At 35.1% G+C, this 15,738-nt stretch overlaps 1 protein-coding gene across 6 annotated transcripts in view; it reads left to right on the top strand.

Annotated features, from left to right (window-relative positions):
• The window catches only part of KAT6A (lysine acetyltransferase 6A), a 146,500-nt gene that overhangs the window by 64,855 nt on the left and 65,907 nt on the right, over positions 1 to 15,738 (top strand). For all 6 annotated transcript variants that reach the window (XM_031950763.1, XM_031950765.1, XM_031950766.1 and 3 more), the window contains one exon: positions 327 to 435. In XM_031950763.1, coding sequence (XP_031806623.1) covers positions 327 to 435 — 109 coding nt within the window. The remainder of the gene's footprint in view (positions 1 to 326; positions 436 to 15,738) is intronic.

Genomic DNA, 15,738 nt, shown 5'->3' with positions numbered 1-15,738 from the left:
TGGTTCTCTTTTGATTTGAGTTATTTTCTGAGTAGGATCCATTGGTAGTTGATTCAGAATGAGGCATCCACATTTTTTCTTCCAGGCTCATTATGATCAGTATGTTGTATCTTCAGAGTTATGAGTTCAGCCCATGTGGAATGAAGCCACTTTAGTGTTGAGCAGATGTAAACACAGTCATACACATACATTTACATATAGATAAACCTCTGTCTGCAAGGAGCCGTGAAGTGCAATTTGATTACCTTTATAAATTTGTTCTTTTACTAGCCAGCTTACTGAAAAAATATAATCTATATGAATGAATTATGTTTGTTTCTTTACAGCCAGTTGCTGAACCAATTCCAATCTGTAGTTTTTGTCTTGGTACAAAGGAACAAAACCGAGAGAAGAAACCAGAAGAGCTCATCTCTTGTGCTGATTGTGGCAACAGTGGTATGTGATCCTCTATGTTCCTTATAAAATATGTTACAAGAGACATAGTAAAATATAGTTAACAGAGTTCATAAGCTTTCTCTGAATGAGCTAAGTTATATTTGTATGATTTTACTTTTAGGGTTCTGAGAAGAGTCTAGCCAAGCAGCTCTTTGCCTGACCTAGACTGGGTGATCTGGGAATGTGACCCAAATTTTGTTTAGCTTGATGAATACATTGTTAGTTTTACTTAATCCTTAGTGATTAAGAAACACACACACACACACACACACACACACACACACACACACACACAAAACACAACTTTCTGTAGACTTAATTTTCCTTCTGTTTATCCTCATAGTTGCTCATGAAACATCTGTTAGGAGGAACTGCAAATCATTTTGTAGTTATTGCTGGTTTCTTTAATAATCACTATTTGTTTTGCTCAGTTTTGCCAAGATGAATGGGACTGGGATGATTCCAAATTTGTTTTCCCTAATGTGAACCTGAATTTATCACATTGAAAATAGATGCCTGACACAGCAGTTTAATGAACAGTGGTGTCAATTTAAATTCTATGCCTCCCAGCAGAATTTTGCAGAGGGGCTTCCCACCAACTTGTCACCCCCAGCTCCCAGAAACACTATCACTTTGCACTCTAAGAACTGCTTTTTAATATTGCAGGATGGCTACAAATTAAATTAATCTCTTGCTGATAACTATTTTCCTTGATGTCTTTAATTTATATTGAAGCTATATGAAGTACTCTTCTTTCCCTTTTATTGCCAGACTTAGAATTTACATATACTGCCTCTACTTTTCCAACTACTTATTCATGCCTCATCATCTTGTAGTTTGAGTTCCATTCCCATCACCCTACTGAAAGTGCTCTATCCAAGAGCACTTATGACTTCTTTAAGATACAAGCATTGACCTGATTGAAATCCATTCATTGTTATTATCTTCTTTGCTCTTTCTGCAGGATTTAACATACTTGATCACACTTTTCCTTATTCCCATGAGATCTTTGTTTTCAAATCCTGGCAATTCTGTTTGAACATTATTTCTGTTGTGTCTTCCCCTTTCTAGTCTAGTTCAGGGCCATACTGTTTCTTTTGTTTATTGTTTATTGTTGTCAACTCCTAACTGGTTTCACTATTTCAAGTTTTTCCCTTCTTTAACTCATCTTTTAATAATGCTGCTAATATAATCTTCCTAATTTACCACTCATTATGTTTAGTTGCTGCTAAAAAAAAAAACAAAAAACAAAACTTTCTGTTACTCTGAAAGTATAAATTCTTAATTATAGTATTTTTGGTCTAGTAGCAATCTGACTCCAATCATTGACTTTCTAGCGTTCTGTTATGCTACTTCCTTTTAAATATGTTACAGCCAAACTAGAATAGTAGCTTCCTCTCTTACCAACCTACCTACTTCTGTCTTTCTGACTTTACTCACCCTTCTTCCATTTCTAGAATGATCATTCTCCTTACCTCCAACTCTGCTTGTCAAGATCTCTTTTTTCAAATCCTTCCTAAATCCCCCCCCCCCCCTTGTTCCCCAGCCTTTTTTCATATACATCAAGATTTTGGTATCTAGTAGGTTCCTAATTGAATAACAGAATTTCAGAATTTGACTCAATGTCATAGGTCATGAAATCTAACCCTTATTTCAGTTATGACCTCTTCTACAACAACATAATAATTTGTTTATATATTGCCTTAAAGTTTTTGAGACAATGAGATATAGTGAATAGAGCAGTAGTCTCAATGCCAGGAGGACTTAGGTTCATGTCCTACATCCTATAATGACTTTAACTCTGGGCAAAACCTGTTAGAACTGTAGACAACTATCTAAGACTGAATTGCAGCACAGGTGTTGACCTGTATTAAGGGAGTTTTTTTTTTTTTTTATCCAGAATTAGCATAAACTAGTCAAATCACTGGTTTAGTTTGTCTGCTCTTCACTTCCTAATTTTTTAAGTGCTTTCCTCATTAATGCCCTTATAAAGTAATATGAATATTATTTCTATTTTACAGATGAAGAAACAACTTTTAGAGGTTTTAATTTGTCCATGATCACATAAGCTAATGTGGAGAGATTGGATTTTTACCCAGGTCTCTTGATTCTATCCAGCACTTTATCCATTTTACCTTGCTGTCTCTAATCTTCAGCAAGTTGTAATTTGCTTCGCTAAGGTATACTTACCTCTAATAGTAGTAAACTCAGTATTTCCCAGGGCTAGCCAGTTTAATTTTTAGTGGACTCAAATTGTTAGGAGGATGTTCTTTTTATTGGCTGAAATATGCCTCAATAATTTTGAGACATTGGTCAAAAAAAAAAAATTCTGACTTTGATTTTATATGACAGCCATCTAAACTTCAAGATAACTATCATATATGCCCTGTTCCTTATAACCTGCTTCCTCCCTCCCAGGTTTTCCTCCTTCAGGCTAAATATCCCCAGTTTCTTCAGTTGGTTGCTTTGCAGTATTGAGCCTCATCACCATCCATTCATTCAATCAATCATTGAATCATTTATTCAATAAGCATTTTATTATTCTGTGCTAGATACTGGGGGAATACAGAGACAAAAATGACATAATGCCTATCCCCAAGGAGCTTGCCTTCTATTGGGAAGAAACAACAGGAACACAGATAAATACATGCAAAGTAATTACAGAATAATTTCCAGAAATGAGATAGAAAAGGGAGTACTAGCAACTGGGAGGATCAAGATAAGGTTTGTATTGGAAATGGTGCTTAAGCTAATTAAGATTTTAAGAAGTGGAGGTGTGGGGAGAGGAATCCAGGAATGGTGCTAGTCTTTGTAAAAATACAAGATTGAAGGTAGAATACATGTAGGGAAGAGCAAGTAAGTTGAAAGAAAATAAAGTGTAATAAAATAGAAAACAAAGGTTAGAGACCTATTTGAAAGATTTTAAATATCAGAGTTGTTTATGTTTTACCCTTGAGGCATGTAAGAACCAGTAGAGCTTCTTGCGTAAGGAAGTGACATAGTCAGACCTGTGCTTTAAAAATATAAAGTTGGCAACTGTGTGAGGAAAGGATTGGAGAGGGAAGAGCCTGGGTACAAGAGAGCAATTAGGAAGCTATTTCAGTAGCCGCCTTTTGGTGAAGACTTGATTTATGAAGGTAGTAGAAAGAAGTTTTAAAAGATGTTACTGAAGTAGAATTGATATAACTTGGTAATTGGTTGAATATGTAGTTTGAGCAAAAGAGGGGAAAAATCAAAGATAATTATTGGTCTTGCTCTTTAGTAGTTATAGTTTCATGGAAAAACAAAAAAGTGGACATGGGGCTAGAGTAAAAGGACAGAGCTCGTTTATTTATTTGTTTTATTATAGCTTTTTAATTTACAAGATAAATGCATGGGTAATTTTTCAGCATTGATAATTTCAAAACCTGTTGTTCCAATTTTTCCCCTCCTTTCCTCCACCCTCTCCCCCAGATGGCAGGTAGACCAATACATGTTAAATATGTTAAAGTATATGTTAAACACGATATATGTATATAAGGACAAAGCTCATTTAAAAAAAAAATCACCAGCACTAGCAAATACTTTTTCTCACAAAAGATAGCCTTTTCTCTGTCACAAGTGAACTTTTAAGAGAGATCAATAATATGTATATATGTATATAGAATGTATTTCATTTTAACTTCTTCCATTTTGGTCCGTTTACTAGAGAATTTCCCCCATGTAAGTTACTGCATTTTTCTCCAGTTGGTAGATGTTGAAATATTATTTCTTCTAGTTTCTCATCATATCATAGAGATGGCCTTGGATTCTCAAAGACTGCTCACAGGGGCCCACAACCATCTATTCCTAAGGAGCCTTCTAATCTTAGCGTTTTAATGCCAGCTTGCTTCCTTTCCCTACTTGAGTCTACTGGCTTTTCTTTGGCTTGCTTCTTCCCTCAGCCCAGTTGCTCTCCTTTTCAAACCCCAGTCCAGATTGGGTACTGTCCAGGAGTAAATTTGAAAGTAAAAGTTGTTCTTGCTTTGTTTGTCTAGGACCTCTTGTTGTCTTGTGGTTCACAAAGAATCTACCCATGAATGTATTTTTTGATTGCTTAATTAAATGTACTGCATAGAACACCCACACAGGTACCTCTGACAAAATCTAAATGCTCAGTGCATCCAATCTGTTGCCTTTTATATTTTGTCCCCTTTCTACTTCCAGTCTCAATTCCCAACATTCAAGTAAACAGAATAGGTACAATTTCAAATTGGCTTCAAATTTTAATATGTTGTGATGATACACATATCACAAAACACTTAAAACAATAACATGTACTTAAACACTAATTTTAGAAGTGACAGTCACATTTGCAGCTGTTGGTGGGGAGAAAGGACACAGGAACAAGCATGGCTGACTTGGCCTTTGACCAATTTTCCAAAAGGGAACTGATAAAGCAAGGTAGTAAATAGGGTAGATGACAGGAGCAGATCTTAGTTTTCTGTAAGAAACTAGTGGTGAGGAGAGGCATTAAAAAAGTCTCATCAGTACCCTTTTTCTTAAATCTCCATTGATCACTTGTTAGCTTTAGAATTCTTTCTTTCCCTGACTCTTGAGTTTGACCCTCTCATTTGGCAAAAGCAATGCTTGGGGTTTCAGAAAAACCAGGAAAGACTTATATGAACTCATGCCGAGTATAGTAAACAGACCAGGAAGAACATTGTACACAATTACAGTAATAATAGTAACATTGTACACCGATTATTTATGACAGCTTTTCTCAGCAATACAGTGATCCAGAACAGTTCTAAAAGACTCATGTTAGAGAATGCCATATACAGCTAGAGAGATTACTATGAAATCTGAATGCAGATTGGATCATACTATTTTGTTTTATTTTTTCTTTTTGTTTTTTCCCTTTCTCTTCTTTTATTATGACTAATGTGGAAATATGTTTAATTTCATTGTATAATCTATATCACATTGCTTGCTATCTTAGGAGACAGGGAGAAAAAATTGGAACTCAAAAATCTTAATATATATATATATTTGCATGTAACTGGAAAAAAAGAAATACTGCTTACTCTTAAAAACAAACAAATACATAAATGAAAAATAAAAGCATGCCTAATGATGCTCATTCAACTCTTTGGAAAAATTTAGCATAATAGGTTTCAGTTGATTCTGTTTTTGTTTCAACCTTTGCCAATATTCACTGTCTAATTATGTCAAAGTCTTTTGTATTCCCAGTATTGCACTTCTTTGACTTAACTTGTGTCCCCCATATCCACAAAGCTCCTTTTTAAAGTTCAGGATCTGAGAGTTTCTGAGTTTATGTCAGGTAAAGCCTGAAATCTTCTTGAAATTTAAAGAATGTCAGAGATAGAATAATGTATCATCAGACAACCCTGCCCCCAATTCCTTTGGCGCAACTCCAAAAGGTAGATTGCCATCCTCCCCAGGGATACAACATTTTACAGCCCCTTGCAAAATCAGTTGTGGTAGACTTAGCACTTGTCAATACATAGTTCAAATACTCAAACATTAGCACTTTAAAGAATTGTGATGATTATCTCAGTATCTCAAGTAATCATCTCAGGGTTCTGTTTACAATAAATAGATCTTAGTAGTATCAGCACTAGACCATAGAGGACAAACAGGCTACATTAGTAACTACGTTTCTAAATTGCATGCAGGACATGTTAGTTATATTCATGTCATAGCAGCACATATACATATTCATAGATCAAAAACATAGGAGTATAATCAATCAGCAAATATTTAAGCATAGCAAAATGATACAAATTAGGAAGACATTACCAGTGGACCTATAAATAATGTGATTTAGCAGTACCATATGTGTAAATAAACAGCACAATGTATAACTGACAAGGTAATTGTATGACATTGATCAAGCAAGCATAAACAGGGTTACACAGTTAACATATGCATCACTAAACAAGAATAATAATCCTTCATAAGACATTGAGGATTGTTCAGATATATAGCAATAAAAAAACATACAGACAGCTCAGTGTCATGAAAACTCATCTAAACAGGCATCTCAAGGCAGGGGGTGGTCAGCATTATCAATTGCTAAAAGAGGTCCAGAGGGACAACTATCTGGTGTAGGGGAGGTTTTTATCTTTGTGAGCTCAAATCTGACCTCGCATACTTTTTGCCTGTATGAATCCTGGGCAAGTCACTTAACCTTGTTTACCTTAGTTTTTTCCTCTGTAAAAAATGAGCTGGAGAAGCTAGTGTCTTCACCAAGAAAACCCAAGTCACAAAGAGTTGCACATGATTGAAAAACCGACAGAAGAGAGATGTCAAAGGATGAGTCAAATTTTGGATTTGGGAATTTGATTATTGATCTTAGAGTTTCATAAAATCTAAATGGCAAGTCATTGAGAAGTGGGAAGTAGGATGTGCAACAGAGAGATAAACAAAGATAAATAAAAGGATTGGCATAGAGTGAGATTAGACGTCTACTTTTCTTTTGGAAATAGTACGGTTTTGTGACTTAAATGGCGTTCAGTAATTCTTGAGCAAGAATGGAGTAGGTGGTAATACAGAATTGGAGTTTGGAAAGGTAGTGAATGAGCTGTGATAGGGCAGTGAGGTAAAAGATTGTTTGGTTTTTGAACTGCTTACCTGAAAAGGTGAACAATTTGAAGGAAGGAGAATGAGGCTCAAATAGGAATCATGTAGGAAAGCAGAGGGAGGGACAGTGATTAGAGGCTGCTGTGAAGACAGAGAAGGGGTTTCAGAGAAAGGCACCCTTGGTAGTGCTGAAAGAACCACTCTTTGAAGACCTCTTTCCTGGCCTCTTAGCTCTTCTTGGGAATGCTACGTGTTTTCAATTCCCATTCTGCTTCACCCCTTTTTTCTTAGTGCTGATTCTTTTGTCACGCCTTTGTAGATTAGAGTGATGAGATTGACCTCTTTGTTCAAGGATGGATTAGAAGTGCAGAATGCAGTTTGTATTTTCTGATCTGGTGGATACATGGTTTGACATTATATGTTATGCATATTCCCTGACTTGGCTGCACTGCCTGCCACTGGTTTCCGTAATGTCTCCAGAAACATCTTCATAAAAGAAATTCATTATAGGAAGATTTCATTAGCTATAATGCTTATACCTCACCTGGATCCTTGGTATCCTTAGGCCCACTTCTGATGGAAAGGCCAAGTAAAGAAGTCCTCTAAAAGCTTCTATATCTACAGGGCTTCCGCCAGCCATCTCTTCTTTTTTTCCTGACAGCTGCATTCTTTTGGAGTGCAACCCTTTTCATCTTCTTTTTCTGTATTATCCCATTCCCTTTAGATTGAAAACTTCTTGAGGGAGGGATCGACCTTTTTAGTATGTATTTTCCCAACACTTAACACATTGTGCCTGGCCCTCAATGGGTGCTTGTTGTTATTTTTCTTTTGTGAATGATTCTTGTTAATCCCAATTGGGCTTTTCTTGTCAAAAATACTGGAATGATTTGCCATTTCCTTATCTCATAGATGAGGAAACTGAGGTTAACAGGGTTAAGAAACTTGCTCAATGTCACACAATAGTTTTTCTGACTCCAGTCAGGCTCAGTGCTCTATCTGCTTGCTATACCAACTAGCTGTCCCTTAAGAGGTGTTTATTGATAACAATAACAAGTCTATGCAGGAGGGAATTTTGGGTAATTTATTCTGTTTTGTTTGAAGTAGGGGGAGAGTTCTAAGGAAAGGGGATTTTCCAAAAAAGAAAAGAAAGGAGTATTGATTAAAAAAAAAATTCATAAAACACACAGAAAAGAAGGAAATTAAGACAGTTTTGGAATTGCAGTGTTAAATTTGTTATATACATATATGAACACATGCATAAAAATAAGCTATTGAAATTCATGATTTCATTCACAATTCTCTCTTTTCTCTATGGGAATGATTGTGTTTGTTGATGGCTTTACAAGTTATTTTAAAAAATAGCATTGAGAATTGGAAAGGACCCCAGAACTCACTGATTCCAAGTCTCTCTTTTTGCTGATATGGAAATGAAGGGTCTGGGAACTGTAGCAACTTGCTTAATGTCAGGGCAGCACTCTTAACTTTTTAAAAATGTCCTCTTTTTTTTTTTTTTTGTTATAATAAACTTGACAAAAATCAACAAACATGAATATTTCCTAGTACAAAAAAAGTCATAAAGAGGATGGCATATGATTTGTAAATCTTTGTAGTTTTTTTAAAAGAATATGTGAAATTTAATAGTGATTCTACTATTGCTCTGTTTATCTGAATCTTTTTCTGAACTTCCTTCTTCTCTTAAGTATTTTTTTAATGTTTTATTAGCATTTTTCATTTTTTTGTTTGTTTTACTATCATTACCTTTTCTACTGCTCCCTCTCAACTCCCCTATCCCACCAAAATCAAAGCCCTCTTTGGTAACTTGTACAAATGATTCAAGAAAAATAAACCCACACATTATGTGCACCTTCAATTCTTTACCTCTTTGCTAAAATGGAAAGAGTAATTCATCAGACTTCTTGAGTAATGGTTGATCATTGCATTAATCATATATAGTATGTAATCTTTCATAGTTGATTTCCTTTACATTATTGTAGCCATTATACAGATGTTCCTTTCTTATATTCCTGCTCGATCAATATATATTTAATAAGTGCATATTGTGTGCTAGGTACTGTACTAAGTGCTGGGGATAGAAAAACAGGCAAAAAGCAATTGCCAGAAAAGTGGTTACAGTCTAATGAGGAGACTTTGTGTAAATTAATATACAAAGCAAGCTATATGTATAAGATAAATAGGGAATAATAGAAGGAAAGTACTAGAATTAAATAAAAGTTGGGAGAGCCTTTCTGTAGAAGGCAGGATTTTAATTGGGACTTAAAGGAAACCATTGGAGACCAACAGTCAGAGCAAAAGAGTGAGTTACAGACATGGGAGACAGCCAGAGAAAATGCCTAGAGCTAAGATATAAAGCATCTCTTTGGGAGAACAGCCCAGGACATCAATCCAATGATAGAAGACTAACTGTTAGGGAGTAAAGTGTAAGAAGGGGATCTTTGCCAAACAGGGTATTTTGTGCTTTATCCTGGAGAAAACAGGAATCCATTGGAGTTTATTGAATGTGGAAGGATAGGGGTATGTTGGAAAAGTGTTGGTGTGGTCAGGCCTCTGTGAGATGCCTACCAATAGGTTATTACAAGGGTTTGGGCATGAGGTGAGAAGGGCCTACAACCTGGTGGTAGTATCAGAGAAGAGGAAGGGACATATTCAAGAGATAATGAAAAAAATGAAATCACCAGGCATTGGTACCAGATTGGATATTGGGAGTGGAGTGGTGGGAGCGAGCGAGGAATCCAGCATAACTCCTAGATTGGTCACCTCTGGGACTGGAAGGATGATATTGCCCTCTGTAATAATAAGAAAAGTGGGAAGGAGAAAGTTTAGAGGGAAAAATAATAAATTCTGTTTTGGATATATTGAGTTTGAGAAGTCTATGATGTCTCAGACAAGTAGAGATGAGAGATTGGAGGTCAGAGAAAGATTAGGGTCAGTACAGTAGATCTGAGAATCATCAGCATAGATACAGTAGTTAAAACTGTAGAGCTGATAAGATCGCCAAGTGAAATAGTATAGAGCAAAGATGACTCTTGAAATATATTAGTTTATTCTGGATCAGTTTGTACAGTTCTTTCCAATTTTTTTTCCCTGTTGTCATTTCTTATACTAGAGTAGCATTTTAATTGTTTCATATACAATCATTTGTTCAGCCATTTCTCAGTTGATGGGAAAACACTTTGTTTCCAATTCCTTGCTACTTAAAAAAGTGTTGCTATAAATATATGAATGGATCTTGGCCCTCATTCTTTGATCTCTTTGGGATATGAACCGAGTTGTATGTATGGGTTGAAGCATATGTACGATTTTTTTGATCTTTGGGATACAGTTCTAAAATACTTTACAAAATGGTTGGTTCAGTTATTCATAGCTCCACTAACAGGTGTTGTTTTAGTATACTTCCTTTCTTTCTGCAGTTCCTCCAATAATTGTATTTTTTTTTTTTTTTGCAATCTTTGTCAATCTAATGAGCATGTGGTAAGATCTGTGTTAATCCTTCCTTTTCTCTCTCCATCTGTCATTCCCTCCCTCCTCTCCCTTCCATTTTCCTTCCTTCCCTCCATCTGTCCTTCCCTCCCTCCTCTCCTTCCCTTCCCTCAACATTAGAATCATTCTTCCTACCCTGAGTTTCTTTACTGACCTTCAGTCTCACATCTCCAATTGCCTTTCAGACATCTTGAATTGTATGTTCAGTATATATCAGAAACTCAATATATCCAAAGTGGAACTTGTGATCTTTCACTTTAACCCTTTTCCCTTTCCCCTTACCTTCCTTTTTAGTGTTGAGGGCAATTCCAGCTTTCTCTTTCCCTTCCTCCCTTCTTTCCTCCTTCCCTTCCTTCCTTCTATCCCTTTTTCCTTCCTTTTCTCTCTCCATCTGTCCTTCCCTTCTCTCCTTCCTTCCCTCAACATGCCTGAATCCCAAATCTCAATTACTTGCTCATTGGGCACTGATGGCCCTGAAAGAATGTAAATAGTAATTTTTCTGTTTTGGGCAGAAATCCTGAGGGTCTTCCCCTCCCACATTTTTTTTTTTTAAAACTAAGTAAAAGAGAACACTTTTTGGTCTAATATCTTACCTAGGTTTGATCATTGAATGTAGGCAAACCTAAGACCTGTGAAAGACAAACTTGAAAAAGCCACGATCTCACTTTGTATCCAGGGCTGCCTCTAGTTATCCTAACCTATATTTTACCACTTGAACCTAGGTGGTTTCAGAAGAGAGAGGAGGTGACTTTGCATAGCCTTGTCCCACTTCAGTCAAATTTACTTGCCAGTCAAGACACCACCTTCCTGAAATCATTGATCCTCTTGATTGATCTCTGCCTTGTGACAGCTTTTGAATACACTCTCTTCCTTGTTATTGTTGGTGGGTTTGTCTGCCTCTGGTCTCTCCCCACTTCCCCACATCCTCCTACTCTCTCTTCATCCACTAAATTGATTTTTCTAAAAGGCGGGACACCACCTCTCCTCCATTCTATTGGTTTTCTATGCCCTCCAGGATCAAACGCAAAATTCCCTGTTTGGCATCCAAAGATCTTCATATCCTTGCTTCTTCCTTCCTTTCCAGTCTTACATTTTACTCTCTGACACATTCTCTTCAAACCAGTGGCACTGGCCTTTTGTGCTGTTCTACCAACAAGATAATCTATCTCGTGGGTCTGGGCATTTTCTCTAGTTGTCCCTTAGGTCTGAAAACCTTTGAAAAGCCCAACAGTATTCTGACTGTTGACCTTGGTGGCTTCCTTGAAGACTCACCTAAAATCTTCTACAGGAAGCCTTTCCTGAACCCTTTAAATTCCAGGGACTTCCCTCATTATTTCTTATTTTATCCATTGTGATAGATTTGTTTGTTACATTGTCACTTGTAAGCTTCTCAAGAGCAGGATTTTTCTTTTGCCTCTTTTTAAAATCTCCATTGCTTAGCCACTGTTGCCTGGCAGTTAATAAATTTTTATTGGTTGGTTGATTGAATCTCAGTTGTAATTTGTAGTTATCTTATTAGCCATATGGAACCTTTTGAAAAATACAGTTGTTAATAATTTTATTTTCTGAGAACTGCATTTTTATATACTTTATCCATCTGTCTATAGGGGACATGGTTTTTATGCTTATATATTTGTATCTTGTATATTAGACCTTTATCAGGAAAATTTGTTGTAAAGGGTTTTTTTTTTCTCCTAGTTAACTGTTTTCATTTTAACTTTACTGCTTTTGTACAAAAAGTTTTGAGGTTTATATGATGAAAGTTCTTCATTTTATGTCCTTTGATCCTTTTTATCCATATTTAGTCAGGATCTCTTTCCTTATCAATAATTATGAAAGTATTTTCTTTCTCAGTTCCTCTAATTTGTTTATGATGTGACCTTAAGTCCAGCTCAGAAGTTCTTGACCTGGAGTAAGTAAACTTGTTTTAAAAATACTTTGATAACTATTTCAGTATAATTGGATTTCCTTTGTAATCCTGTATATTTCATGCATTTGAAAATGCTATTCTGAGGTGGTTCAGAGGTTTCACCAGACTACCAAAAGGAGTCTATGACATAAAAAAAGATATAAAATTGATCTAATCCATGTATTCATTTAAAACTTGCTGTTTGATACACGGTGTGAGGTGCTGGGTTCAAACACATTTCTGGCAAATTGCTTTCCAGTTTTCCCAGCAATATTCTTTCCTCCCTTTTCCCTTTCCCCCTCAAATATAGCAACAAGAACAAAAATAAACCCAAAAGTGAATTTACCTAGTTGGTACCTTGAATTTATTGAATATTATGATTCTGTGTTCATTTTCTTCTGAGAATTTTTATGCTTAATATATTTTAAGTGATCAGCCTATCTCTTTTTTAACCATCAGCAAGCACTCTTGATGATGATGATTGATTTATAGTGTAGTTTAAGATCTGGAACAGTTAGATTCCCTTTCCTGCTTTTTTTTTTTTCATTATTTCCCTTGAAACTCATAATCTTTCCTTCCTTTAAATTAGAATTTTAAATTTGGGTTACATGAACGTCTTTAAAAAATATTTTGATAACTAGATTTCAATGTAATTGTTTTTCTATGTATTTTATTTTATGCATTTAAAAACATTTTTAAAGAGTTCCTGGGTCTCAACCAGATTGCCAAAAGGAGTTCATGACACAAAAAAGAACATTTTCTCTCTCTGAATGGTATTATATTGAAGTCTTTTTATTATCTATTTTATCTATTATCTATATCTACTAACTATTATTAGTTATATTAAGTCTTTTTTGACTATCATTCTAATTACATTTATGTCTTTATTTCTATAAAGTTTGTGGTATTTTAGTAATCTTAGTAAGGAAAATCAGATATTTTCAGTAATTTTGAAAGGAATTTTCCCCCCTATCTCTTCTTGTTTGGGTTTTGTTAGTAATATACAGAATGTTTCAGCACTTTCTCCTTTTTACTGTGCTACTACCTAACCCAGAGAGGATAAGAGTGTTAGAAGGAGAGGTTAGGAGAGGGTAGTCACCAATGCTAAATGCTTCAGAGAGATTGAGAGTGATGATGATTGAGAAGATAATAGATTTGGTCATTGAATACTCTGTAGTCTGAATATGTTATTCCTTGTTATTCCTTGCACTAAATATTCCATCACCTTGACGCTAGGCTTTTTCATTTGCTATCCTCCAGGCCTGAAATTCTCTCTCTGAATCTCTACTTCCTAGCTTCACTGGCTTTCTTCACATCTCAGCTGAAATTCCACCTTCTGTAAGAGGCCTTTCCCTATCTTCCTTAATGCTGGGATTTCCTTCTGAGATCATCTAATTTATCTTGTATATGTCTATTTGCATGTTATTTTTCCCCTTAGACCTTGAGTTCTTTGAGAACAGGGACTATCTTTTCTATTCTTTTTGTACCCTTAACTATTTAGTTTTAATTAGTATCTGGCTCATGGTAGTTGCTTAATAAATTCTTATTTACTGACTGACTTTGGAGCGAGCAGTTTCATTTTAGTGAAGAAGTAGGAAGCCAAATTACAGGCAGAGAGTTTGTAAATGAGTTAAGTGCAGAGGAATTGGAGGTGCTAGATTTGTACAGCTTTTTAAGGAATTTGGCTGAAAATAGAAGAGAGCTATAGAAGAAATCTAGTATTTGGTGAAGGAGTAAAGGTTTAGTTTAAGGATAACGGACACCTGGGCATGTTTGTAGTTAGTAGAGAAGGAGCTATTACATAATATAAGATTGTCAAACATTCTTTGTTTTATACTTCATAATAATAAATGTCAGTTTTGGAAACAGAACTGAATTAGGAGTGTGAGTAGTTGTGTTTATCCATTTTAACTTAGACAGTGGTCCTATCTGTTCTTTGTATTTTTCCTTTGCCCTCTTGTCCATGTACTAATTTAAAAATTTCCTTCTTGTCATAAAAAATTAAAAAAATTCATAAATCTTCGCTCATTTCTGGGCTTTATAGTTATAGACTATATTCTTAACAGGACTATGCCATTTTGGGGATACTCAGATTATGTTATCCATAAGGTTCCAGTTGCATGTTCATTTCTCTTGAACCAAACCTAATTTTTCCTGTAGGTTTTGAATGTTCTGATTGAGATTTACTTGCATTTATCACAAAATTATATGTGATTATTACTAATAAAAAGTTTGCTTGTGAGTTTCCCATATAGCCACATCAATCTCTTAGATGCTCCTACTTTTTTCATTCAGATTGTTTGTCAGAACTTTATACTTAACATCCATATCATCTCTTTTCTGTGGTAATTCTATAGAATCTTAACTGTAGATCTTATAATTTGTCTTATGTTGCTATATAGGTCTTACCTCCTTTGTCCCATTTAATTATATAATCATTTATAGTACTTTGTACATGTCTCATGCTCTCTATTTGATTATAAGCTTTACTGAGAAAAGGAACTATGTCTTTTTGTTTCCCTGTGAGCATTTATGCATTGTACTCAGTAGGCACTTAAAATAATGTTTGAATTAAATGATATCCCTTATAAACACAGCTTATGGAAAATTTTTAACAAAGGTTAGAAATAGAGAATTTCAACTACATAAAATTAAAAGGCTTTTTGTATTAATATAATCAATGCAACTGGAATATTGAAGGGGGAAAACCACTTTGTATCAAATATCTCTTATACAAACATGATACCCAAGATACTTAGGTAGTTGACACAAATATATACAACCTAGGGATATTCCTCAGTAAATTAGTTAAAGCTTATGAACAGTTTCAGTAGCAGAATTGGAAGATAATCAACATTAGTCTAAAAGATTACTTTGTCACTAATTATAAGAAAAATGTAAATGAAGGCAACTTGCAGTGTGGATCTTTGAAAAGAACACTGAATTTGGAGTTATTAAGCTTGAGTCTGAATATAAAATGAGGGTTTTGGATACGATTACCTTAGAGATACTTTGCAATTTTAAATCTATTCACTTAGGATTCTATATCCACCATACTGGTAAAGGTGATAGAATTCAGAAATAATCAGTGTTGGAGTGGTTGTAGGAAGGGAAGAGTAGTATCACATTGATAAAAATGTGAATAAGTCTGATAATTCTGGAAAAGTTTGGAATTATACAAAAAAAATCACTAAACTTTTAATATAACCTTTGATCCCAGCATTATTAGTATTAAAGCTCTTTAATAATGCAAAAGGCTCATATGTACCAAAATGTTCATAGTACCTTTTGCAGTTAGAGCATTTAAAAATAAACTTGAATGACCATTGATT

Source organism: Sarcophilus harrisii, chromosome 2 (assembly GCF_902635505.1).
Source record: "Sarcophilus harrisii chromosome 2, mSarHar1.11, whole genome shotgun sequence".
NCBI classification, from domain to species: Eukaryota; Metazoa; Chordata; class Mammalia; order Dasyuromorphia; family Dasyuridae; genus Sarcophilus; species Sarcophilus harrisii.
This window is presented reverse-complemented; position numbering and strand designations above follow the sequence as displayed.